General features: G+C 39.0%; 1 protein-coding gene across 4 annotated transcripts in view; it reads right to left on the bottom strand.

Moving 5' to 3' along the window:
- Positions 1-382: 382 nt before the first annotated feature.
- LOC136873850 (angiopoietin-1 receptor) overlaps positions 383-25452 on the bottom strand; it is a 540166-nt gene continuing 515096 nt past the window's right edge. For 3 of the 4 annotated variants that reach the window (XM_067147131.2, XM_067147132.2, XM_067147134.2), the window contains 2 exons: positions 23621-23804; positions 383-2962 (listed from right to left, as the gene is read on the bottom strand). In XM_067147131.2, coding sequence (XP_067003232.2) covers positions 2643-2962; positions 23621-23804 — 504 coding nt within the window. In that variant the 3' untranslated portion in view covers positions 383-2642. The remainder of the gene's footprint in view (positions 2963-23620; positions 23805-25452) is intronic. The other variant, XM_067147133.2, reaches the window with a different exon arrangement.

Raw genomic sequence — 25452 nt, 5'->3', positions numbered from 1 at the left:
GATCGAGGTGTATAAAGCAATTTTTGGTGACGTCCAGAAGAGGGCCCTTTCCTAAAGTTCTAGGAATCTCCAAGTCTTCGTCTATTGTAGTAAAAGTATGTTTTGCTTAAAGATGTTGGTAACACTGTAAACATTTTCATTGAAGGTGAAGGTGGAATATGTGGTAGGGTTGTGTTTTTCTTTTTCTAGCGTTGTGTTCGGTCAGTACTTGAATTTATTTATTATTCTATCTATAAAACAGTTGTTATATCCATTGAATTTGCAAAGGAATGGATGATGTTTAGTTTTTTCTTTAAGTTTGCTTTTGACACTGGTATTTTAAATGCGCGCTTGACCATGCTGTTATAAGTAGTGCATTTGTATGTGTGTGGATGTGTAAGTGGATGTGCAGCATACTTGACTGAAGAGCTATGTTTGGATTCTCAAAGATATCCATAAAATTGAGAGAAAAAGGCAAAAAAGATTTATGTAAATTTGATGAAAGGAACATGAAAAGTCGTTCTTCACGTGACAATGCATGGCTCTTAGTGTCATCAGTGGTTTCATTTTTTTTAGTGAAACTGATGACTGGGTTTTCCTCTTAACTGAGGAGTGAGGTGAAATGTTATGACAATCCTTAACCTTTTCAGACAAACAAGACACATCTGCACTTAAACTGTGCTTAGGAATTTTGTAAGTCTTCAAAGTTCCCATCTGACAATCCTTACTCACAATTCCGCACCTGAATAATGTAACCAAAGGGTCCCACTGAAGCAAAATCCTATCTAAACATCTTCTTAGTGATAACCATCGAGTAGGCACATGCTTCAGAATTTTCCTGATCTCTGTGTTGTGTAAAGTCTGAAATTCTCTGAAATTTTCTTTCCCCTTTGAACTCCTTTCCAGATAATAAAATATATCAATTATACTTTCATCTACATGTACGGGCAAGCACACTGCACTCTTCTCGGGAGCAAGATTAATTAGGTGACAAGAGCAGCCTACGATGATTATGTTACTATTTTCCCGCTTCAAACATCCAGCCACACCATTCTTTAATCCTACCATTACTGGAGCATTATCAGCACCAAAGGCTGGGCAATTTTTTAATAGAATGCAGAATTCCCGAAAAATTGAGAGCAAAAGATTGGCAATGTTATCTCCAGTAGTATCCCCTTCTAAATTAGACACAGAGAGTAGACAACTCTGAATTTCATTGAGTTCAGGCCTAAAAAATGTTACAACAATGGGATATATCTTCAAGTCGCTTTTATTGCTACCATCAGTAGCAACAGAAAATGCATTCACCTGCAAATGTGATACAATTTTCGCCCTTTCTTCCATGCACATTTCTGTAATGGTAGCAACTGTTTTCGTTCTAGCACACCCATATCGTTTAGCGATTTCCGAATCAGGAAACATTTTGCGAAACAAAGGTCCCGCGTGATCGGCACAATTTACAGGCAGGTTATATTCTACTACAAATGATGTAAATAATGCCTCGGCATTTGTCACAGAATTTACTTCTTGGTTTTCACATGAAAAGTTCAGTTTCTGGTTTCTTTCTACACACTGGATATGCTTGAGTATATCGTATTTCCCACCATGTGCAACTGAAAAATCACACCTACATATGGTATAGAATCTGAACGTTGGTTCCTTTCTGGATTCACTCAAACATGGAAACTCTTCCCTATAAGCACTTTTAAACACTGCATCATATTTCTTTTTTGGCATTTTGGCCAAAACAAATATTAAGGCACAGAAACTCTTCCCTATAAGCACTTTTAAACACTGCATCATATTTCTTTTTTGACATTTTGGCCAAAACAAATATTAAGGCACAACACGAGCACTTCTGCAGGTCTTGCCCTTGGTAGAACGACTATGGTGTGCTACTTCTGAGGTTAGGTTACTCCAAAGAGAATGTTACTTGACGATAGAATGACTGTATTATAGAGCAAAGAGGAGCATATGACTGGCCACTGTGCCCTGTACTGCCATCTGGTATCATTATTAGAACTACTATTGACCAGCCATACTCAGCCATATAGAACGAGGAAATCCGTGGGAGTTTAAAATATTACTAAAATTACGGATATAACTCTGAAAATCGGGAGATTGGACCCGGTGATCGGGAGATTGGGAGGAACGATGATAAATTGGGAGTCTCCCGCTCAAATCGGGAGACTTGGCACGTCTGCAGATGGTATAATCTTCACCTAGTCGGAGAACTCGCTGCTATAGTCACCATCGATGGTGGTATATCATTAACACAAATCCTACCCAGACTTCTGGATGGAACCGGTAGTGGTGACGGTGATGATGGCAGTGGTGGTGGTGGTGACACTAAAATAGACCCAAATCTCTTATATCCTACCCAGTGGAATCATTACCCTACATTTTCTAACTACTTTATACTTGTAGGTTATTGCTAGGGCAATATCTGGGCAATCTTTGCTTTTCCCCTTTCTTTTCATGAATCATCTGCATTGCCAAGAAAGCAATAATATAAAGAATTAAATGATGACACTTTAAGGACTTTAAAAATATCATACGTGTATCAACTTAAACAATATGATTATAACAATTACAACAAAATAATTATAACCACAACCAAGTAAAAGAATATACACTTCACTTTGCTAACAACTAAACTCCTCTCATGGTTTGCTTTTATGATCTTTTTTATCTAAAGCATATGTAGATGCATTAATAATGAGAGGATATTTCTCATTCCATCCTGATGTAGTAACTACAAGAACAGTTATTGAATACTTATTGTTAGGTTTAAGACTAGTCAATTTTGCAATGGTATGACGAGTATCAACCCAGTTATCATCAGCTCCTCCTCGGTAGCGATAACCAAGTAGATAGCCATTGAGCTTCTCGCACTGTAGTGGGGGCAGCCACTGCACTTTCAAGCTGAAGAACGTCTTGGAGAGGACAGGTTTGCTGTGCATTGTAGGGGCTATTTCTGGAACTGTAGAAAAATGAATATAAGGACACTTGGTTCACTTCCTTTTTACAGTTGAAAATAAGCCAGCAAATGAATTGCATTTGCTTACATTAAGAACCTTTTCAACCTAATTGACACAAAACATGCTATATATACAATCCACGTGACAATGATTATATTAGAGCTACAATATATTTAAGGTCAGAACTTCCATTTCACAGACTGTGGAACCAAAGTTTATATTCTGTTATACGAAGATACTGACATAATGCCTATAAAACATAGAATAACTTAATACCAATATAAATGGTTCATTATTGGACATTATAAATTTTCCAGCTAACTCACTCCTGGTATGGTTCACGTTTGTGGGTTACTGTAGTCATGTCCTAGTTCGTGAACCATGGGCAACGGTTGAGTGGCCTAGTAAGTGGCCCTGACAGTCGGGATACCAGTTGCTATGGAATGGGAGTGGGCATCTCGGACATATTCTGAGTCATGGCCCTCCTTGTGCTCAGGCGGCTAGGACTATACAATTCACCGGTGGTCCATAACCAGTTAGAGGAGAGATCCTCACATGGACTATGTGCAAGTAGGGTAGCATCCTGCTTCATGAATTTACCGAGCTCAGAACATTTTAAGCAAGCCTCAGATCTATGGGAGTAACAGAGTCCCACTCCCATTTGACAGGTGGGGGACTTTTTGGAAACAATTTGGCGAACGAAATGGAATTCGATGGGGAGCTATCAATATTAATGGGGCTTATGGAAGAAAGAAAGTAGAACTGGCTGAGTCAGCAAAGAGAATGCATTTGGATGTGCTAGGAGTAAGGGATATACGGGTAAGGGGAGATAACGAGGAAGAGATAGGAGATTATAAAATGTACTTGATGGGTGTTAGAAAGGGAAGGGCAGAGTCTAGGGTAGGGCTCTTTATCAGGAATACCATTGCATGCAACATAGTTTCTGTTAGGCCCGTAAATGAGCGAATGATGTGGGTAGATTTGTCAGTTGGAGGAATTAGGAATAGAATAGTCTTCATGTATTCACCATGTGAGGGTGCAGATGAGGATGAAGTTGACAAGTTTTATGAAGCATTGAGTGACATCGTGGTCAGGGTCAACAGCAAGGATAGAATAGTGCTAACGGGTGATTTCAATGCGAGAGTTGGGAATAGAACTAAAGGATATGAAAGGGTGATTGGTAAATGTGGGGAAGATATGAAAGCTAATGGGAATGGGAAGCGTTTGCTGGACTTCTGTGCTAGTATTCTTCAAGCATAAGGCTATTCACCGCTACACATGGGAGGCTAGGGGTACCAGATCCATAAGAGACTATATCTTAACCGACTTTGAATTCAGGAAATCTGTTAGGAATGTTAGAGTTTTCCAGGGATTTTTCTATGATATAGACCACTATCTGATCTGTAGTGAACTAAGTATCTCTAGGCCTAGGGTAGAGAAAGTGAAATCTGTCTGTAAACGAATAAGGGTAGAAAATCTCCAGGACGAGGAAATTAGACAGAAGTACATGGATATGATTAGTGAGAAGGGATGCTGTAGCAGAAACAGCAAGGGAATTCCTAGGAACAACTGTGTGTAAAGATGGGAAAAGGCGAATATCTTGGTGGAATGATAAAGTGAGAGCAGCTTGTAAACACAAAAAGAAGGCTTATCAGAAATGGCTCCAAACAAGGATCGAGGCAGACAGGGTTTTGGACGTAGATGAAAGAAACAGAGCAAAACAAATAGTTGTTTAATCCAAAAAGAAGTCATGGGAAGAATTTGGTAACAACCTGAAAGGCTAGGTCAAGCAGCAGGGAAACCTTTCTGGACAGTAATAAAAAATCTTAGGAAGGGAGGGAAAAAGGAAATGAACAGTGTTTTGAGTAATTCAGGTGAATTCATAATAGATCCCAGGGAATCACTGGAGAACTGGAGGGAATATTTTGAACATCTTCTCAATGTAAAAGGAAATTATCCTTGTGGTGTTGCGAACAGCCAAGCTCATGGGGAGGAGGAAAGTGATGTCGGTGAAATTATGCTTGAGGAAGTGGAAAGGAGGGTAAATAAACTAGATTGTCATAAAGCAGCAGGGATAGATGAAATTAGGCCTGAAATGGTGAAGTATAGTCGGAAGGCAGGGATGAAATGGCTTCATAGAGTAGTAAAATTAGCATGGAGTGTTGGTAAGGTACCTTCAGATTGGACAAAAGCAGTAATTGCACCTATCTATAAGCAAGGGAACAGGAAGGATTGCAACAACTATCGAGGTATCTCATTGATTAGTATACCAGGCAAAGTATTCACTGGCATCTTGGAAGGGAGGGTGCGATCAGTCGTTGAGAGGAAGTTGGATGAAACTCAGTGTGGTTTCAGACCACAGAGAGGCTGTCAGGATCAGATTTTCAGTATGTGCTAGGTAATTAAAGAATGCTACGAGAGGAATAGGCAGTTGTGTTTATGTTTCGTAGATCTAGAGAAAGCATATGACAGGGTACCGCTGGAAAAGTTGTTCGCCATACTGGGGGACTATGGAATTAAAGGTAGATTATTAAAATCAATCAAAGGTTTTTATGTTGATAATTGGGCTTCAGTAAGAATTGATGGTAGAATGAGTTCTTGGTTCAGGATACTTATAGGGGTTAGACAAGGCTGTAATCTTTCACCTTTGCTGTTCGTAGTTTACATGGATCGTCTGCTGAAAGGTATAAAATGGCAGGGAGGGATACAGTCAGGTGGAAATGTAATAAGCAGTCTGGCCTATGCTGACGACTTGGTCTTAATGGCAGATTGTGCCGAAAGCCTGCAGTCTAATATCTTGGAACTTGAAAATAGGTGCAATGAGTATGGTATGAAAATTAGCCTCTCGAAGACTAAATTGATGTCAGTAGGTAAGAAATTCAATAGAACTGAGTCAGATTGGTGATACAAAGCTAGAACAGGTCGATAATTTCAAGTATTTAGGTTGTGTGTTCTCCCAGTATGGTAATATAGTAAGTGAGATTGAATGAAGGTGTCGTAAAGCTAATGCAGTGAGCTCGCAGTTGCGATCAACAGTATTATGTAAGAAAGAAGTCAGCCCCCAGACGAAACTATCTTTACATCGGTCTGTTTTCAGACCAACTTTGCTTTACGGGAGCGAAAGCATGGTGGACCCAGGATATCTTATTCATAAATTAGAAGTAACAGACATGAAAGTTGCAAGAATAATTGCTGGTACAAAGAGGTGGGAAAAATGGCAGGATGGTACTCGGAATGAGGAGATAAATGCTAATTTAGGAATGAACTCGATGGATGAAGCTGTACGCATGAACCGGCTTTGGTGGTGGGGTCATGTGATGCGAATGGAGGAGGATAGGTTACCTAGAAGAATAATGGACTCTGCTATGGAGGGTAAGAGAAGTAGAGGTAGACCAAGACGACAATGGTTAGACTCGGTTTCTAACAATTTAAAGATAAGAGGTATAGAACTAAATGAGGCCACAACACTAGTTGCAAATCGAGGATTGTGGCGACGTTTAGTAATTTCACAGAGGCTTGCAGACTGAACGCTGAAAGGCATAACAGTCTATAATAATTATGTATGTATGTATGTATGTATGTATGTATGTATGTATGTATGTATGTACTCATTCCTGGTTGCCAGCGTTTCTCCCCCCGTGTGCTAAGTTGGGCTCATAAGTTGGTACTTAGCACACCCATCAGGGCACATGGCTAGTGCATACCGTGGAGGCCTGCCTGCCTGCCTGCCTGCCTGTCTGTCGAGAAGTTTACATTCCCCGCCCGTTGGGCGTGGCGGGCCCCCTAGATCATTACGCGATCTCTCAGGCCAGGAGAAGTGAAGAGAACTGGGAGGTGTGAGAAATGAAGAAGGTGGGTAATGTGAATCGATATTAGGTGGAGAAGTGATGAGGGCCTCTTGGTTGAGGAGATGTGGGTTAGGGAATAGTGGAGGTTCAAACTGGAGCTCTGACGTGTGGGATGAGGAGGTGAAGCGTAGCTGAGATTTTACACAGGGAGGTGGTGAGAAGTTGGAGTAGGTCAGCTGATAGAGGTGATGGGATTAACGAGGGCATTGAAGGAATGGGTGGACTGACTTGTGGTGGAGGTCGATAGGGGGGCAGTTCGGGGTCGATGACATGAGGTGTGTGATGGTCTGGGAGGGGAGCAGGAACGCTCCACGGTGAGTTGTCGACCATAGAGGCATGCGCCGTTGGTGATGAGGCGTTGGACTTCCTGTTCAGTTTCAGGTGAAGACGGACTAAGTATGTTGGTCCCGAGGAATTCCAGATGCCGAAGGCTCACCGGACAGGGATACCTTCATGGTTGAGCTCGTAGACTACGTCTCTGTCAGAAATGAGGCAATCCACGCCGCGGAGGAAACAACTATACATGATGTTGCGGGCTGGTTGTTGCTGTGGTGATGGTGATTGTTGTGCGGCATCTGCCTAAGGCGGTGGCTGTGTTGCTGGTGGCGTCGTAGAGCTTTCTTCAGTGGTGGTTGGCGAATGGTTAAAGTAGCGGGGAGGGATGTAAAGAAAACTGGGTGGATCAGGGTATGTAGGCTGAGGAAGTGTCGAATTAACAATCGGTGAAGGGTGGGAGGACCTAACAATTGTGATAGGAATGGGAAGAAAGGTAAAAGCGGAGGTCATGGTTGCGGTGGTGGTGGTGGTGGTGGTGGTGGTGGTGGTCATGATGGGGAGGCTAACTTCCAATGCAGAGTTGACCTATATGCTTTATTAGGTCGGCGGGGAGCTGACAGTAGAGATGAACAGCCACCCAGCCGATCAAAAATGCAGAAGTGCTACGTTGGAGGTTGGAGATGTCCAGTTGCAAAGAGTATGCCGAGAAGTCATTAGTGGAGGCCACGGCACAGGCTACTTGAAGCCACTGGCAGTGCCAATGCACTATGAGAGACTTTGTCTCCTTACCAAATATTGATGCCGGCTTGGCCTTCAGATGATATAGATGTCGATTCCCATAGGGAATCTGAAATATTTGTCCTCAATGAGTAAATTTATAATACCAATATAAATGGTCCGTTATTGGACATTATAAATTTTTTCAGCTAACTCATTCCTGGTTGCCAGCGTTTCGCCCCCGTGTGCTAGGTTGGGCTCGTCAGTTGGTACCTAGCACACCCACCAAGACGCATGACTAGTGCATACCGTGGAGGACCAAGGACCAAGGGGAATGTTTTCATTCCCCTTCCCGAAGGGAAGGGGCGGACCACCTAGAAGGTGGAGATTTGGCTCCTGTAGTGATGAATGTGTCAAAGATGGGTCCCACATCTGCTCACTGATGTTCACAAGGGATAGCATTTCCAATCATCATTGGCATTTTTGCAACGGCATTCTGTGGAGGGCAATGAGTTTCTGTGACGAATCATTACAGGGGATGAAACGTGGGTCCACCACTTCATCCCCAAAACATAGAGAACGTCGATGGAATGGGTGCACACCGCGTCACCACCACAAAAGAAGGCAAAGGTCCAACCTTCAGCAGGAAACTTACAAGTACAAGTAATGGCGACAGTGTTCTTCGACATAGAGGGTGTGGTGCACATGGAATTTATGTCGAAAGGCATGACAATCAACTTGGCTTCGTACTGTCTGTTACCGTGTTTTGGTGGATCAGCAGAGGTGAAAGAAGGTGCGGGCTGGAATGAGTCTAACTACAAGTCCGAAAGATGAATTTAAAATTTAAATAAAGGTTATATTTTCAATAGACAACAAGATTTAACAAATGTTTACATAGAATTTGAAAACTTAACAAGTCAATCAGGCACAAGACCAGAAAAGCAAGGATTTAGAGACAAATTAATGATCTGGGCTTCAAGCCCCACCTTTTACAATCTCTGAGCTCTCAGCTCACAACCACAAAATACCAAAGGGCAGAAAACCCCTAATTACATGGAGCACTTGCTCCCGCCTAGTAATATCAAGCCTCCTAGAGGCACCTTTCAAAATACCAGAAAGAGCTGACCGCTCTCAATCTTTCAAGCCTATCAAAGGCAACAACCAACATTACTATCAACTGACCTCAAGGCACACCTATCAAGAAACAGGGGTATCTAGTACCCAATCTACTGGGCCTTTGTGGAAAAGGAACAGATTAATTAAATGGCCCCCCCAAAAAAAAGTCAAGATGAATGGAGGCGTGTACTTGCACTCCTACATGAAAGCTTGTTAAAACCTAAGTGGCGTTAAGCCGATACACAGGGGCTATTCCCATACTATAGAGGTGACTCGTATAAGAAAAATAATTTAACACATTAATGGAGAGAAGAAAATCGGTTATGAAAATGTAGTCACCTCAAATCCAAATTGAAGGGGAGCTCAAGAGGGTAAAGCACTCTCTATCTCTGATTTACAGTTAAAGTAATAAGAAAATGTTTACATAAGCCGGCACTAAGTTACATTTTTAAACAGGTAGGATACTCTGAAAAGGTTTCGAACCTTCCCCGGGGATTAAACTGCTGAGCAAGAAAGAAATAAAAATGTTAAACGGCCATTACCTTTGCTGGAGAGCTGTTGCTCGAAGGAAGAGGCGCAACCCGCCCCCTACTATACTTCCATACACTAAGCTAGATGTTGTTGAAGTGGCGACGAGCCATGAAAATCAACAGTTTTTAAACCCTCATGGAAGATTCGAGACCTTTCATGAATAATTAAGACACACCCACAGGCGTTTATTGGTTGCCCCAAAACTTACACATTAAAATTGAAGAAGGACACTATTGGTCCAAAATTAATTAAAGAAATTCAGGATTGGCTAAGTTCAAAACTGATGGAAAGAAAAATTAATATTCCCAACCCACCAACGAAAGAACAAAATTTAGTAAAGACAACAACTTATGAATACAAAATATCTTCAAGAAAAGTTCCTTCACTTCGCACCAGGGTGCATGATCATAGTTTTTGGTAGAGACATCTGTGAGAGAATGTCCACACTTCTTGATAATTAGTAAACAAAAACAATTCGAAATTTAACACAGTGACATCTTCAGATAAACGGTTGAATTAATTCAGTTTTAAAGTTCAGAGTTTCAGCAGTAGAGGAGTATTTTAAGGTGGAAAATTCAAATGTGCGGCGTATAGATGTACCAACCGGTACACTGTCAAACAATGAACCGGTTGTGTAAGGCAATTAAAGTAAAGCGGCAGGGAAAATTGAGTGGCAGTGTGATTTTTTTGCACAGTAATGCAACACCTCTCACGGCCCGAAAATGTCCAAACCGCTGCGGTGATTCAAGTGGGAGGCATGGCAACATCTTCCATACAGGCCAGACACAGTGCCATGCGATTATCATGTATTCAGTAAGCTGAATAAGGATCTCCAAAATGATGAGGAGGTGAAGGCAGCTGTCTCCAGGTGATTTCTACGCATCCGGAATTTAAAAGTTGGTTGACAATTCCAAGAAATGTTTACAGTCTCTTGGGGACTACATGGAAAAGTGAACTTACATTGTATGGGTCATAGCCGTGTTGCCTATATGTAAGTGTTTTATTTTTTATTTTACAATTTGCTTAATGCCGCATTGACACAGATAGGTTTTATGGCAATAACGGAAGAGGAAAGGGTTTGGAGTGGAAAGGAAGCAACCATGGCCTTAAGTAGGTAAGCCCCAGCATTTTCCTGGTGTAAAAATAGGAAACCATGGAAAACTATCTTCAGGGCTGCCGATAGTAGGGTTCATTCCCACTATCTCCCAAATACTGGATACTGGCCACACTTAAGTGACTGCAGCTATCGAGCTTGGTTAGGTGTTTTCATAAATGGCCATAACTTGGAAGTGTAACTTACTTTTTGATTCACCCTCGTATTATTTCAGCCCCATGCAAAATACATATATATATCAGCGATTCCCTTAAGACTTGTGCTTTATACAGGCATAGTAATTTTAAATATTACTTGTTGAAAATATAATTTTTATTTGTAATTAGGTAAAGTATTTCTCAGGTAACTGTAATTCAGCCTAATTCCTTTTTTTCTTGTACTTTACCCATCACTGAAGGAATCTTACAATCCAAAATAGGTTTTATTTAAGATTGTTTAACCCAACAAAAGTAGTTGTGTAAAGTGATCTTTTACATTGCTTTATGGGGTTTATGCAGAAAATTTATCTTAATTATGGTGGCAGTGCTTTTAAACTCTCCTCGGCTGCAATATGATTTTTCCTTAGTTTTTGAAATTCACTTTCAGAGTTATTCTTTGAAACATTATAATTCTTATCTTGAGATGATTGTATTTTAAGTCTGGTGCATTTTCTTATTGATTACTTGTTATGTCTGGCTGGAGTAATGCCATACAGCCAGCAACTCAGCGCAGAATGTTGGACAGTGGTAAATGACTTTACCTAAAGCAGCCAAACAGCTTTGGGCAGATGAGCTCCTTTAGGTAAGTTGATGGTCCCTTCAGTGTAGGAAATGACACTAGAATCTATCAGAAGTGTCTGGCCCAACAACAAAACGAGCGGAGGAGGAATTCGTTACTCTCATGGTTCCCAACGGTCGTGGAGGCGGAACAGGTCATGACAGATGAACCGGCTGTAGTATTTTGAGTTTGAGGCAGTTGGTTGCAGTCTTGGTGTTTGAACCTGCATGTCTCATTCCATATGTGCCACAGGACACAGCTCTGAGATCACAGTGCATGGGTCAATTTCTGGCAAGCTGAGATCTACCCAAAACAAATCCATGCCAGTGGCACTTCTTCCAAATGTCATTTATTACTCTGGGAAAGCCCAGAATTCAGACCTGCATGTTGCCAGCAGATGTGTGATTGTCATCTCCCTGAGGCTCTATGACTACTCAGGAATTCAGTCCTGTATCTGTGTTTGGGCAGGTCTGTTTAGGATTACCACCACCCACCCCACATTGGGAAGACCGTAGAAAAGGTGAGCTAAACGTCAGTCATCATATCTTATGTCCAGCTGGGCAGCCACAACCAGCGGTTCGCCCCTCATGCAGTTGAAAATCAAAAGGAGGAAAGACAAACACACACTGAAAATCGGAACATGGAATATCAGAACTTTACTTGACATGAAAGATAATGACAGGCATGAGAGAAGAACAGTTCTTGTTACTCTTGAGCTCTCTAGACTCAACACTGACGTCGTTCTTTTGAGTGAAACCAGATTGTCCACTGAAGGCAAAATTACTAAGTTTGGTTCAGGATATACCATCTTCTGGAAGGGAAAGGAGCAACGTTGCTTCCATGGTATGGGATTCGCTGTGAAGATTAAACTGGATTTTGATTATCAACTTACCCCCACTTCAATCAGTGAAAGACTTATGACTCTCCATATTGCAATTTCAGGAAGTACTTTTATGGTTCTCATCTCCACCTAAGCTCCAATCTTAGATGCTGATGATGATGTAAAGGATGAGTTCTACAATCAGCTAAGCACAACCATTACCATGGTATCATCTGCAGATAAGCTCTTAACTCCTTGGCGATTTCAATGCCAAAGTTGGGAGACATAATCAGCTCTGGAAAAATGTGATGAGTAAACGTCGAATTGGCAACTGTAATCCAGATGGACTATTGCTTCTTGTTCTCTGCGCAGAACATGAACTCTTCATCTCCAACACTCAGTTTCGACTACCTAATTTCTTCAAGACCACATGGGTGCATCCTAGTTCCAAGCATTGGCACATCCTTGATTACGTCATTATCCGTTATGTGATAAGGACATACTTATTACCACAACAGAAAGAAATACTGATGATTGTTGGACAGATCACACACTACTTATTTGTTAACTCAAGATTTCTATATGGCCTAAACCACCTAGACATTTCCAAAACTTGTCCAGAAGAAAGTTTAACACATTTAAACTTCAGGATGAATCCTATTCCACAGATTTTCAGAATATGATCAATGTCCAGCTGACAGTTAATCCAGTTAGCATGAATGGCATTCAGCAAGAATGGGCCACTTTGCAGAAGATAATCATAAAGTCAGCTGTGGAAACCATTGGTTTTGCAAAGCAGAAGAGGTAAGACTTGTTTGATGACAACAAAAAGGAAATTTTGTGTCTCATCAATGCTAAAAAGGGAAGCTTATCTATACCATCTGCAAGACCCATCCTCCAAAACAAAGAAAGAACATGTCAGACACAGATAAGAGAAAGTAAGAATACTTAGTGGCAACAGAAAGCTCAGGGACTTCAGAGACTACATAATACCCAGAACCTGAGGAACTATTACTCAGGAATATAAGAGATATACAGTCCATCTCACTCTTCATCAGGTACACTGAAAAGTGATGACAACTCTACCACTCATAGTGACAGCTATGAAATCCTGGAGCATTGGGAAAAGCATTTCTCCACCCTTCTAAATCGTCCTTCCACGGCTGCTGAGAACTTTCTTTGTGAAGTGCCTAAACATCCCGAACAACCATAGATGACAGTTCTGCCAACTTACCAAGAATTCAGTGTAGCTCTCCATCAACTGAAGCCTAGAAGGGCACCTGGCCCAGATAACTAATTGAAGCTGGTGGCCAGTCCCTCAAAATGTAGATTTTCACTCTCATCCTCAAATTTTCTTTCTTTCTTTCTTTCCTTTTTTTTTTCTTTACGTCACACCGACACAGATAGGTCTTATGGCGACGATGGGATAGAAAAGGCCTAGGAACTGGAAGAAAGCAGCCGTGGCCTTAATTAAAGTACAGCCTTGGCATTTGCCTGGAGTGAAAATGGGAAACCACGGAAAACCACCTTCAGGGCTGCCGACAGTGGGGCTCGAACCCACTATCTCCCAATTACTGGATACTGGCCACACTTAAGCGACTGCAGCTATCAAGCTCGGTCCTCAAAATTTGGGAAGTCAGAGAAGTACCTGGTGAACTAAAAAATGCCACTATCAACACAATCTTCAAGAAAGGTGATTGTATTGTTTGTGGCAACTATCATGATATATCACTACTATCTATTGTAGGTCAAATTCTCACATGGATTTTGCTTAACCGCCTCCAGGTTATTTCTGAGAGGGCCCTCCCAGAATGCCAGTGTGGGTTTCGAACATCCACATGCACAACTGATTTGATCTTCTGTCCAAGGCAACTTCCGAAAAAATGCAGAGAGCAACATAATCCTCTCTTCTTGGTCTTTTATGACCTGGAAAAGGCATTTGACTTGATTCTAAGACTTATGTGGGTGGTGCTGAAACACTTTGGCTGTCCTCAGTATTTTGTTGATCTGGTCCAGGCTCTCCATGATGGCACAGCACCCAGGTTTGCCATCAGAATAAAATTTCAGATAAATAAGGCTGTATGCTTTCTCCAACACTATTTGCATTATATTTGGCTGCCATGCTATATGAGTCACCTATGAAGAAGAACCTAGATGTGGAGGTCAGGTATCGTTTCGATGGAGGGCTTTCAACCTGTTGAGACTTTGCTCCCGAAGGCTCGCTGAGGTTAGAAAGGTAACCAAAAAGTTGAACTGCATCATCTACGCTCAGACCAGATGAACTGTAACAGTCAGTTAACTGCTACACGAGTGCATGTGATCGTTTTGGTCTCACCATTAATGTTCAAGAGACCAAGGTCCTGGCACAACCTTCACCAGGCACAACCCTTCCACATTTCAACATCTCCATCTCAGATACTCCACTGGAAAAGGTAAACCATTTTTCATACCTGGTTGGTATCCTAATTGTGCATTGTAATTGTGAGGAAAATGTGGAAAAGAGAACTGGTGATGGCCACACAGCATTTGGGTGACTAACACACCAGATGTTCATGAATAAAGATCAAACAATGAACATGAAACTATGGTGTACCACGCTGTTGTCATCACAGTACTGCTGTATGGTTGCGAAACTTGAACCCTTTACCAACATGACTTGAGAAAGCTTGAGCTCTTCCACCAGCAAAATCTTCAATCCATTCTTAGGATCACAAGGAAAGACCATGTCACCAATATTGCTATTCTTGAAAAAGTGCATGCCAAGAGTATAGAATCGTCCATCATTAGTCATCAGCTGAGAACGGATTTCTTTGCTAGTCGTTTATGTCGCACGGACACAGATAGGTCTTATGGCGACAGTGGGAGAGGGAAGGGCTGGGAGTGGGAAGGAAGCAGCCGTGGCCTTAATTAAGGTACAGCCCCAGCATTTGCCTGGTGTGAAAATGGGAAACCATGGAAAACCATCTTCAGGGCTTCCGACAGTGGGGTTCGAACCTACTATCTCCCGAATACTGGATGCACTTAAGCGACTGCAGCTATCGAGCTCGGTGAACGGATTTCTATGTAAATAGATATCTCTATCTCTTTCTTTCCTAATCCGTTTACCCTCCAGGGTTGTCTTTTCCCTCAGACTCAGCAAGGGATCCCACCTCTACCGCCTCAAGGACAGTGTCCTGGAGCATGGGACTTTGGGTTGGGGGAAACAACTGGGGAGAAGGACCAGTACCTTGCCCAGGCAGCTGCACCTGCTATGCTGAACAGGGGTCTTGTGTGGGGAATGGGAAGATTGGAAGTGATAGACAAGGAAGAGGAAAGGAAGCGGCCGTGGCCTTAAGTTAGGTAACATTTTGGCATTTGCCTGGAGGAGAAGTGGGAAAACCACGGAAAACCACTTTGAGGATGGCTGAGGTGGGAATCGAACCCCCCTCTACTCAGCTGACCTCCTGAGGCTGAGTGCACCCCATTGCAGCCCTCGGACCATGCTTCAAATTTCGTGGCAGAGCCAGGAATCGAACCCGGGCCTCCGGGTGTGCGGGGGTGGCAGAAAATCACACTAACCACTACACCACAGAGGTGGACATATCTATTTAGGAAACTAAAATTAATTATATTTTTATATTTCATATTATCTCTACAAATCTGATATGTGGAGTTGAAAAATGCAGTGTTTATTTTCTACATTTTTCCACATTTTGGAGTTCAGCATATATTTTCCATATTCTTAGTCATTAAAATCAATGCAGTCGATATTTCAGCTAAAAAAGTGTTAAATTAACAGACTGCCTGTCCCATAATTTTGTAACTCAGGAAATCCCACGCATTAACAGAGTGCCTGTGGTTTCCCGATTATTTTGTAAGTCGGCCATTCCCTTTCAGTACTTCATAACTTCATCTAGTTCACACCAGTCATTCACAGTTTGAATTAGCAGTGAGATGGATCATAGTGTTCTTGTATGTCTACAAGTACAGTATGTTCGGTGGTATACTGATATTCATTGAAGACATCAACATTGACACAATATGTCTAAAGTCAACCAGTTTAAAATTAGAAAGTTACGAATCAGAATTTAAAGATGATGGTTAGTTAACTGACAGTAAGATATTATTTTGTAATTTGAGTCAGTGTGTGGTGGCATCTATTCAAACGTTCCTTGTGCAACAAAACATTTCAAGCAGTAAACATCAAACTAACAAAGATGACAAGAGGGAACATAATCTGGGGTTTTAATTAAAAATGTGCTAATCTGATTCAAAATTTCATGCAGAATTCAAAAATGTGGTCAGAATGTATAAATAATAACTCCAAACATGGTAAAAACCCGTATTAAAGTACATAGGTGTCACGTGATACAAGTATGTAATCTCATTGGTCTGACCCATTGTCCAGGTTGACTGTATTAGCAGACGAAATCACATATAATGTGCTTTGAGAAACAGGATAGAGTTCATGTATTTCTCCCTTATGTTAGTGTCTGGCAAAGTTAAGTTCGATTTCTATACAGTGTGTAATAATCTGAGTGCTACTTTATGGATTAAAAATGAATCCTGTGCAGACAGTAAAGCAGAAAAGTTATAAATGGTGTATAGTTCCAATGTTCACAAATACATGGCATCCCACTCCAAACAAATTATTTATCAATATGCCAAAGGACAATAAAACTAGGAATAAATACTGGTGATATACCCAAAAAGTCCACACTTTATTGCTGGGAGAATCATTTTAATGTAAATTGAAAAAGTTTGAACTTTTAATCACTTTTCCATGTCTGCTATTCTAAAGGTAAAACTTTAAATTTTAATCTATGATTCTTTAATTAAATGCTTCAATTAACTATTGGAGTATGAAAGTAAAAAACAGTGCATTAGTTAATGCTGATTATTAAAGTATTCTCCAAACCTAACGCAAGTTTTCGGTTATCCATGTCAAATTAATAAACCAAAGAGTTTATGAATCAAATTGATTACTCTAATTATACTAATTTATCTTGGCATGCGACAGTTACTTACTTATATATTAATTTATTTATTTATTTATTCAAGGGCTTACATTTGTAAAAAAATTTAGGCTACAACTAAATACTCTATAATATCACACCGAGAGAGTTGGCCGTGCAGTTAGGGGCATGCAGCTTTTAGTTTGCATTAGGGAGATAATGCATTTGAACCCCACTGTCAGCAGCTCTGAAGATGGTTTTCCATGTTTTCCCATTTTCACACCAGGAAAATTTTGGGGCTGTACATTAATTATGACCATGGCCTCTTCCTTCACACTCCTAGCCCTATCCTATCCCATCATCGTCATAAGACCTATCTGTGTCGGTGCGACGTAAAGCCAATTATACAATATTATATAGTAGGAAGGATCCACCTTTCAATATTCCATTGTTAAGTTGAACCAAATAGAAGTTACAACCTGTTCATTTGGGACCAGTTTCAACACATTTGAAGTGTCATCATCAGCCAATTAGCAAAGCAAAAATTAAGACATAAAGATCAAAAAACAACTAACACAATGATCACAGATAAAAAATTAACAATATTTCATGTTGAAGCAATTCGAGTTGATGTTCATAACACAATGATCACAGTCGAAAGAGTAAAAAGAACACCACTATTTCGTGCTGAAACAAATCTAGTTGAAGTTCATAAGCAGGTCTAGTACAATCCTGTTATGCTGCATTCACGTATGAAGATGTTGTAATTGAGATCGATAAGGAGTTAAAGGATTCGTTCTAAAATTCATAAGACTGACGTCCCCATTTGACCAATTATTAATTACAGACCCAGTCCACTTTACAAATTAGCACAGTTCATTCAAAAATTTCTTAAGAATAATTACAAGTTTTTATCGAATAAGTCTGTAAAAAACACCACAGAACTAGTTGAGAAATTAAATAACTTTAAAATCCAACCACACCATTCTCTACACTCTTTCGATATTGTCAATATGTACCGCAGCATTAATGTCAAAAAATTATTTCCTATTATTGAGAAGAATTTAAACACATATAGTTGCATAACCAAACTTGAAATTAATGATTTTATGACCATCTTAAAATTAGTAGTTAATAACAACTCCTTCATCTTCGACAATATAATTTATCAACAAGATGGTTTGGCTATGGGTTCTCCAGCCTCAGGGATCCTAGCAGAAATGTACCTAGACTTTTTAGAACACAATTTCATTGATAACGACGACTTTAAACACGTATTATTTTGGGCTAGATTTGTAGATGACACATTTGTGATCCTAGATGATAGAGTTATTAATGCAGCATCTACTCTTAATAGCCTCAATAAAACTGATCTGCATATTAAATTCCGTCTTGAAACAGAATCAAACAAATCAATTCATTTTCTAGATATAACAATAAGCAGATTACCTTCCTCATTATCATATATGATTTATAGAAAACCCACACATACAGCTAATACCATAAAACAAGACTCTTTTCACCCACAGACACATAAACGTGCCTCGTACAACAGTATGTTTAACCGTGCCTTCAAAATTCCGCTATCAAAGGAAAACTTAAATAAAGAACTAAATATCATCCGCTCCATTGCCAAATTTAATGGTTATAATAGATATTTTATTGAACAAATTATTGACAAATTTAAACACCGTCCTAACACAACACTCTTAAAAGATAATCCTAAACCAGCTGCTTACTCCACATTCACATTCAATATAAATGCCTACAGTATTGCTAATGCCTTCAAAAAACACAATACCGTGATTTCTTTTTGAACTAATAATAGAAACCTTGAATTATTACATAACTCCAACTCCTTAAATAAAACAAGTGTCTTTTCTAAATCAGGCGCATACCGTTTTAAGTGCAACAACTGTAACTCTTCTTACATAGGTCAAACTGGACGTAACTTCAAAATTAGGTACTTCGAACACGTTAATGCAATAAAATACAACAGATTTTTGGCAGTGGGACAACACATACATGACACAAAACATATTTTCACTACAATAGACCAGGATATTGAAATTCTCAGCACTCTAAATACAGGACCTCTCCCAGACATCACTGAAAACTGTTTTATACACCTTGACCAGTTTTTCAAACCAAATCTTAACCTGAATAATATTTCTGAGAAGCCCAATGCCCTTTTTGATTTTCTCATCTCCATTTTAAATAACCTAAAGTCAACAAGTAAGCGATCAATCTTTCACAATGTACACAATACCCTCTCATGCCACTTCCCCCTTCCGCAACACCCCCATGATCCTCCTTAGATACCCCCCCCCATTTTCCTTTCCCACCAACCATCATTATTCCCCACCCTTTTCTCTATTTATCATCTCCCATTCATTTGGCAAGCTGTTTCGAGTTGAGCCTCACATTGTAATTTCTTTTAAAATTTCTTCCTATTTTTTATATATTTTATTTGGTTTTATTATTTTTAAAGATTTATTTTCTAATTTATATATCCACTTCGAATTGTCGAAATGAAGTCTTACACTGTTTTCCTAAGACTTCAATTATGTCACCTTTTACTCTTCGGCCGGAGAAACAAATGCCTACAAGACCTGCCTAGCAACAACTATACATAACTGCAAATCATAAGTTCAGTTTAATAACGAGTTATAGTTCAAGTCTGCATATTAGAACAAATCCTTTAACTTGTTATCGATCTCAAACACATCTTCATACGTCTTCATATGTGAATGCAGCATAACAGGATTGTACTAGATCTGCTTATGAACTTCAACTAGATTTGTTTCGGCATGAAATAGTGGTGTTCTTTTTACTCTTTTGACTGTAATCATTGTGTTATGAACATCAACTCGAATTGCTTCGACATGAAATATTGTTAATTTTTTGTCTGTGATCATTGTGTTAGTTGTTTTTGGATCTTTATGTCTTAATTTTTGCACTGCTTTGCTAATTGGCTGATGATGACGCTTCAAATGTGTTGAAACCGGTCCCAAATGAACAGGTTGTAACTTCTATTTGGTTCAACTTAACAACGGAGTATTGAAAGGTGGATCCTTCCTACTATATAATATTGTATATTTCTCTATTCAATACAGAACAATCATGAAATTTTTAACTTTAAATGGTAAAGCCAATTGTAAAAAAATATAACAGAAAGTAAGTGTGTACATCATGAAAAAACAATGTAAATTTGGGAAAAAACAAATGTATATCTCTACAAAACCAAGCTTATCGGTTGGAATGGTCTCAGTCTGTTAAGTTAACTAGGCTCATTAATAACAATATTAATTGTACCGCGAGGGTACACCTGCCCTGTTCAATCAAATGAAGAGCCTTGAAGAATGCCATCTTCAATATAAACTTGTCACAACTTGTGCAAAAAGTTTGGACTTTTCTTCACAGATGTCTCTACAAAGAAACGTATATTATGCCCTCTAGTGTGAAGAGGAACGATTAAGACTGCAAAGTAATTTGTTATTTTAAGGTTTCCTAAACTGAGTTGATTTGTCTTTGTTTTTTTGTGTCTCACACTTGACAACACATCAATCTCTTCCCGCCAACTTAAGATGTTGGCCAATAGAAAATTTTGTGTATTTAATTTTAAACCAATCATCGTTTTCTTGTACATATTTAATTATCCAATAAAAATTGGGGGTGTGTCGGGCCTTAGCCCAGATTTCTCTAGAACCTTCCTCTCAGGTATAAAGCTGGTACCTTTTTGAGCCACCTTGTCTTCTTGATCATCCAGTTTACTGATTATGTGCTACTAGTGGAGGCGGGGGCGTCTTGCCCTTCATTGAGCTTTACTGCAGATTAAGGTAATGTCAGCTATTTAATATCTATGTGATAGCCCCTGAAAGCTAGCTCAAGGGGAATGTTCCCTATCTTTAATAATGTAACCTCAAATTTCCTATCTTCTAAAATGTAAATTCCTACTGTAAATTTCAAACAAGCCGAAAAGCACCTAGCTTAAATTCGGGAATAGAGGGTGTGACACCCTCTCGAGTGTCCTATTAAATTGACTTCGAGGTGACTATGATTTTGTAACCGTTTTCAGCTTGTAACTTAAATTTTCTTCTTCTGTCACCTCAGTAGTATAGGATTAGTCTCTGTAACGTTGGACAGTTAGCCCAACTAGGGTTTTAAATTTCTTAGTGTAAGTTTCAAGGAGTGCAAATGTCTGCCTCAGCATCATTTTGATTTTTGGGCCAGTAACTTTAACCTGTGCTTTTTTCCTTCCCACCAAGGCCCAGTAGAATGAGTATTCAATACTCCTGTAAAATTCTTTATGTTAAGTAGTTAGACTGTTGAGAGTTTAATTCTGTTTGAATTATTAAATGTAGGTTGTGCCTTGAAAGGCCTGGAAAATGTAAATTTCAGTGAGCAAATATGCTCTGGTTGTTGATAAGGCAGTAATGGTATAAGGTTCGGAGCTCAGTCTCCTAGACAATTCATTGAGCATAGATGTTCTCTATTTTGTAGAGTTGTTAATATACCCTGTAAATGAAATTGGGAGACCTTTCTCCTTGACTCTTGAGTGTATGGAGCAATAATGCTCACATAACATTTGTAAAATTGGGAGCTTTAAGCTCAGATGATTAACTGGCAAATTTTGTTGATTTTCTGATTTTTGCTACTTTGTATTTAAACTACTGTACCTGAAATCTTGTTCTGCCACTGAGCGACGTGTTTTGTTGAAATTTAGCTTCTAAAAAAAACCAGTAGAAAAGAAATATAACTCTGATTTTAAATCTTTGAATTAATCTTTTGACTGTAGTAGTTAGACCCATTCATGCCCACACCTTCTTTCACCTCTGTCCATCACAGAATCTCCATAACATTAATTAAATAAATAACATAATTGCACACTGCAGTGAAAATATATTACTGCAAATATTTTTGCTAGTTGTTTTACGTTGCACCGACACAGATAGGTCTTATGACGACGATGGGACAGGGAAGGGCTGGGAGTGGGAAGGAAGCAGCAGTGGCCTTAATTAAGGTACAGCCCCAGCATTTGCCTGGTGTGAAAATGGGAAACCACGGAAAACCATCTTCAGGGCTGCCGACAGTGGGGTTCGAACCTACTATCTCCCGAATACTGGATACTGGCTGCACTTAAGCGACTGCAGCTATTGAGCTCGGTTTACTGCAAATAATAGTGATGTTGGTGTTTAAAATACTGTCCAAACTTAGCCTAAGTTTTAGATTATACATGTCAAATAAATAAACCATTGGTAAAAATCACAGCACCTAAAGATGTTCTTACAGTGAGTGACTAAAATTTCACCACAACACTGTTCTTGCTTGATATGCTCAGCTTGTGAAAAACCAGAGAAATGAACTTAAGATATTTAATCAATCTATATATTTATCATGAATGATAGGTTAGGGAACTATACAGTACCGGTAGTACTATAATGGTAGCTGCTGGAGTCTGACTGTTTCTTCAGTAATGGAGAAAGCCCGAAAATCTAATGTATTTCCTAACGGGGGATTCAATCTAGAAATGAACTGCAAAGGTGATTTAAGTGATTTCTATTTATGTTCCTTGTAATCATTATACTATGAGTTACAGTACATTGCATATATGTAAAAGATGCTAATTTGCTTCTATTCTGCAAATTTCTGCAGCTACAAAAGAGTCACTAGTTTTCAAGAATGATGCCACCATGATGACATCCACACATGGTAAATTGTCCGACTGCACTTTTTTTAATCCTTCTTCTGTCATTTCAAAGTTATTCGTGATCATAAATAATAAATATTCGACTTTTAGTAACAGCTCATACACAGTGGCTGATAGAGCTTCATGCAGTACTAGATGGTGATGTCACAGCTCGCCACTTACATCACAGGACATTTTACTCGACTTGCAGAAGGAGACTTTTAAATATGCTTTTAATGGTAGTGTTGTGGGTTTTGTGTTGGCACTTCACCTGATGCATTTTTATTCGTCATTTGTCACAGTTGGCAACGTGCTGCTGCCTCCATTAACATGTTAATGTAAATTCGTCATTAGGTAGATAATACTTCTTTTGATAGCACTACATATTGATTTTTCTGTACATGATATATATATACATATATATACATACATATACACATATGTAAGGAGATATACTGGACTAAAATTTGTGTAATTTTTACGTTCCAAAATTTTGGACTTAAAAATCCCTACTACTTGAAAAAAAAAACTGCAATAAAAAATTCCATATACAGGTTTCATAATATAATGATACATATACCATACAAATTTTGTTAAATTTGACAGAATATTATGGGGAAAAGTGGGATTTAAAAGTAAAATTACAATTGGCAAACAAAGCATTATTACAGTGATAAACTGTTTGAATTCAGCGGAATAACTTCGTGACAAGAAAAAAGAAATTCAATCCTCTCAATTTAAATCATTAAAATATTTCACCAAAATGACCAAAATATCAATTTTTATCTCCGGAGTGTCGCCTTAATGCTGAAAATTGACTTCTAAGCAGACCATAGTTAAAACTTTTAAATATACTTACGTGATGGCAGAGTAGCAATTTCAAACACATGAACTTCACCCTTATCTTTATTCTTTCCTACAGCATTTAGCTTAATCCAATATTTAGTATGAGGTGTTAAATTTTTCAGGTTATATCTACTGATATTGGTTGTTATAGGAGAGGATGAGGGGCAGATCTTGCATAGACAGGCTTCATACTTGCACTGCAACAGTATATAAAATATATTGTACTATATGATAGTTCAGAAAATTTCAGCTTGTTTAACAGTTTAATTTCAATCTGCAAAATAGTTCTGTTTGTTCATTTTGATTCCCCAAAATAATGTTATGTTATTGCTACTCTTGTAGACTTACACTAGAAAAAAAAAATAGCAAGTTTGACTGTTGTCTACAAGTTGGGAATTTCAGAAAATCCAAGAAAAAGTCAGAAATTCAACTTAACCACAAAAAGTTAAGAAAAGGCCAAGACATTCACAAGAAGACCGGGAAATTCATAAACTGAATACGGTACTCATTTCTTTTATGAATAACTAACCACAGAAAATGCGAACCTAGTCAATGGGAACAGGAAAGAATAGAATTTTATTCAGTCATTAAGTATGTCACATACAATGGACATTATCAACAGAAAGTCGTTGAAAATATAGAAGTACAGTTGACCTAGCAGACAACAATGTTGCCATGATAATCATAGGAACCAATGATGCTGAATTTGTAAGGTTAGAGTTAAAGAACAAATTAGATATGCTAATACATACTGGTACTTAAGTTATAATAGTTAATATTCCATAACAACATGATCTTTTTCTAAATTCTTGTGTGAAGTTAGAACTAGATAGGGTTAATAGGGATATTCAATCATTATGTAAACATTTCAGGAATGTGCATGTTATTGGTGCAGCTAGTCTTGAAAGAAATTATTATACAAGATTTGGTTTACACCTTAGTAGATTAGGAAAGTAGAATACTAATAATGCAGTTCTAGAGATATGGTGTTAAGAATATATTAAGAGTCTAAGAAAGGTACTATTCCTCCTTTGTTTTACTGTTAGTGGTCAGGTAAACTAATAGAAGTCAGCACTTCAAGAAGTTGGCTCAGTTACAGTATAAATACTATAGGCAGTACATGTTGTACAGAAAAGATTATATTAGGACCTAATCTTTATTATGTATATGATATCATAGTAGGGAACAGCCAATGTCTAAGAAATAAAATTGTTACAAGTGATATTTTTAAATTCAGAATCCTGTTAAAATTATATGTATAACTGAACATTGGTCCTAAAACAATGATCAATCAATACTGATCTGCATTTAGGGCAGTTGCCCAGGTGGCCGATTCCCTATTTGTTGTTTTCCTAGCCTTTTCCTAAATGATTTCAAAGAAATTGGAAATTTATTGAACATCTCTCTTAGTAAGTTATTCCAATCCCTAACTCCCCTTCCTATAAATGAATATTTGCCCCAGTTTGTACTCTTGAATTCCAAATTTATCTTCATATTGTGATCTTTCCTACTTTTATAAACGTCATTCAAACTTATTCGTCTACTAATGTCATTCCACGCCATCTCTCCGCTGACAGCCCGGAACATACCACTTAGTCGAGCAGCTCTTCTTCTTTCTCTCAATTCTTCCCAACCCAAACATTGCAACATTTTTGTAACGCTACTCTTTTGTCGGAAATCGCCCAGAACAAATCGAGCTGCTTTTCTTTGGATTTTTTCCAGATCTTGAATCAGGTAATCCTGGTGAGGGTCCCATACACTGGAAACATACTCTAGTTGGGGTCTTACCAGAGACTTATATGCCCTCTCCTTTACATCCTTACTACAACCCCTAAACACCCTCAT

Source organism: Anabrus simplex, chromosome 5, assembly GCF_040414725.1.
Source record: "Anabrus simplex isolate iqAnaSimp1 chromosome 5, ASM4041472v1, whole genome shotgun sequence".
In the NCBI taxonomy this organism is placed as follows: Eukaryota; Metazoa; Arthropoda; class Insecta; order Orthoptera; family Tettigoniidae; genus Anabrus; species Anabrus simplex.
The sequence above is the reverse complement of the archived record's forward strand: the minus strand, read 5'-3'. Positions and strand labels throughout refer to the sequence as shown.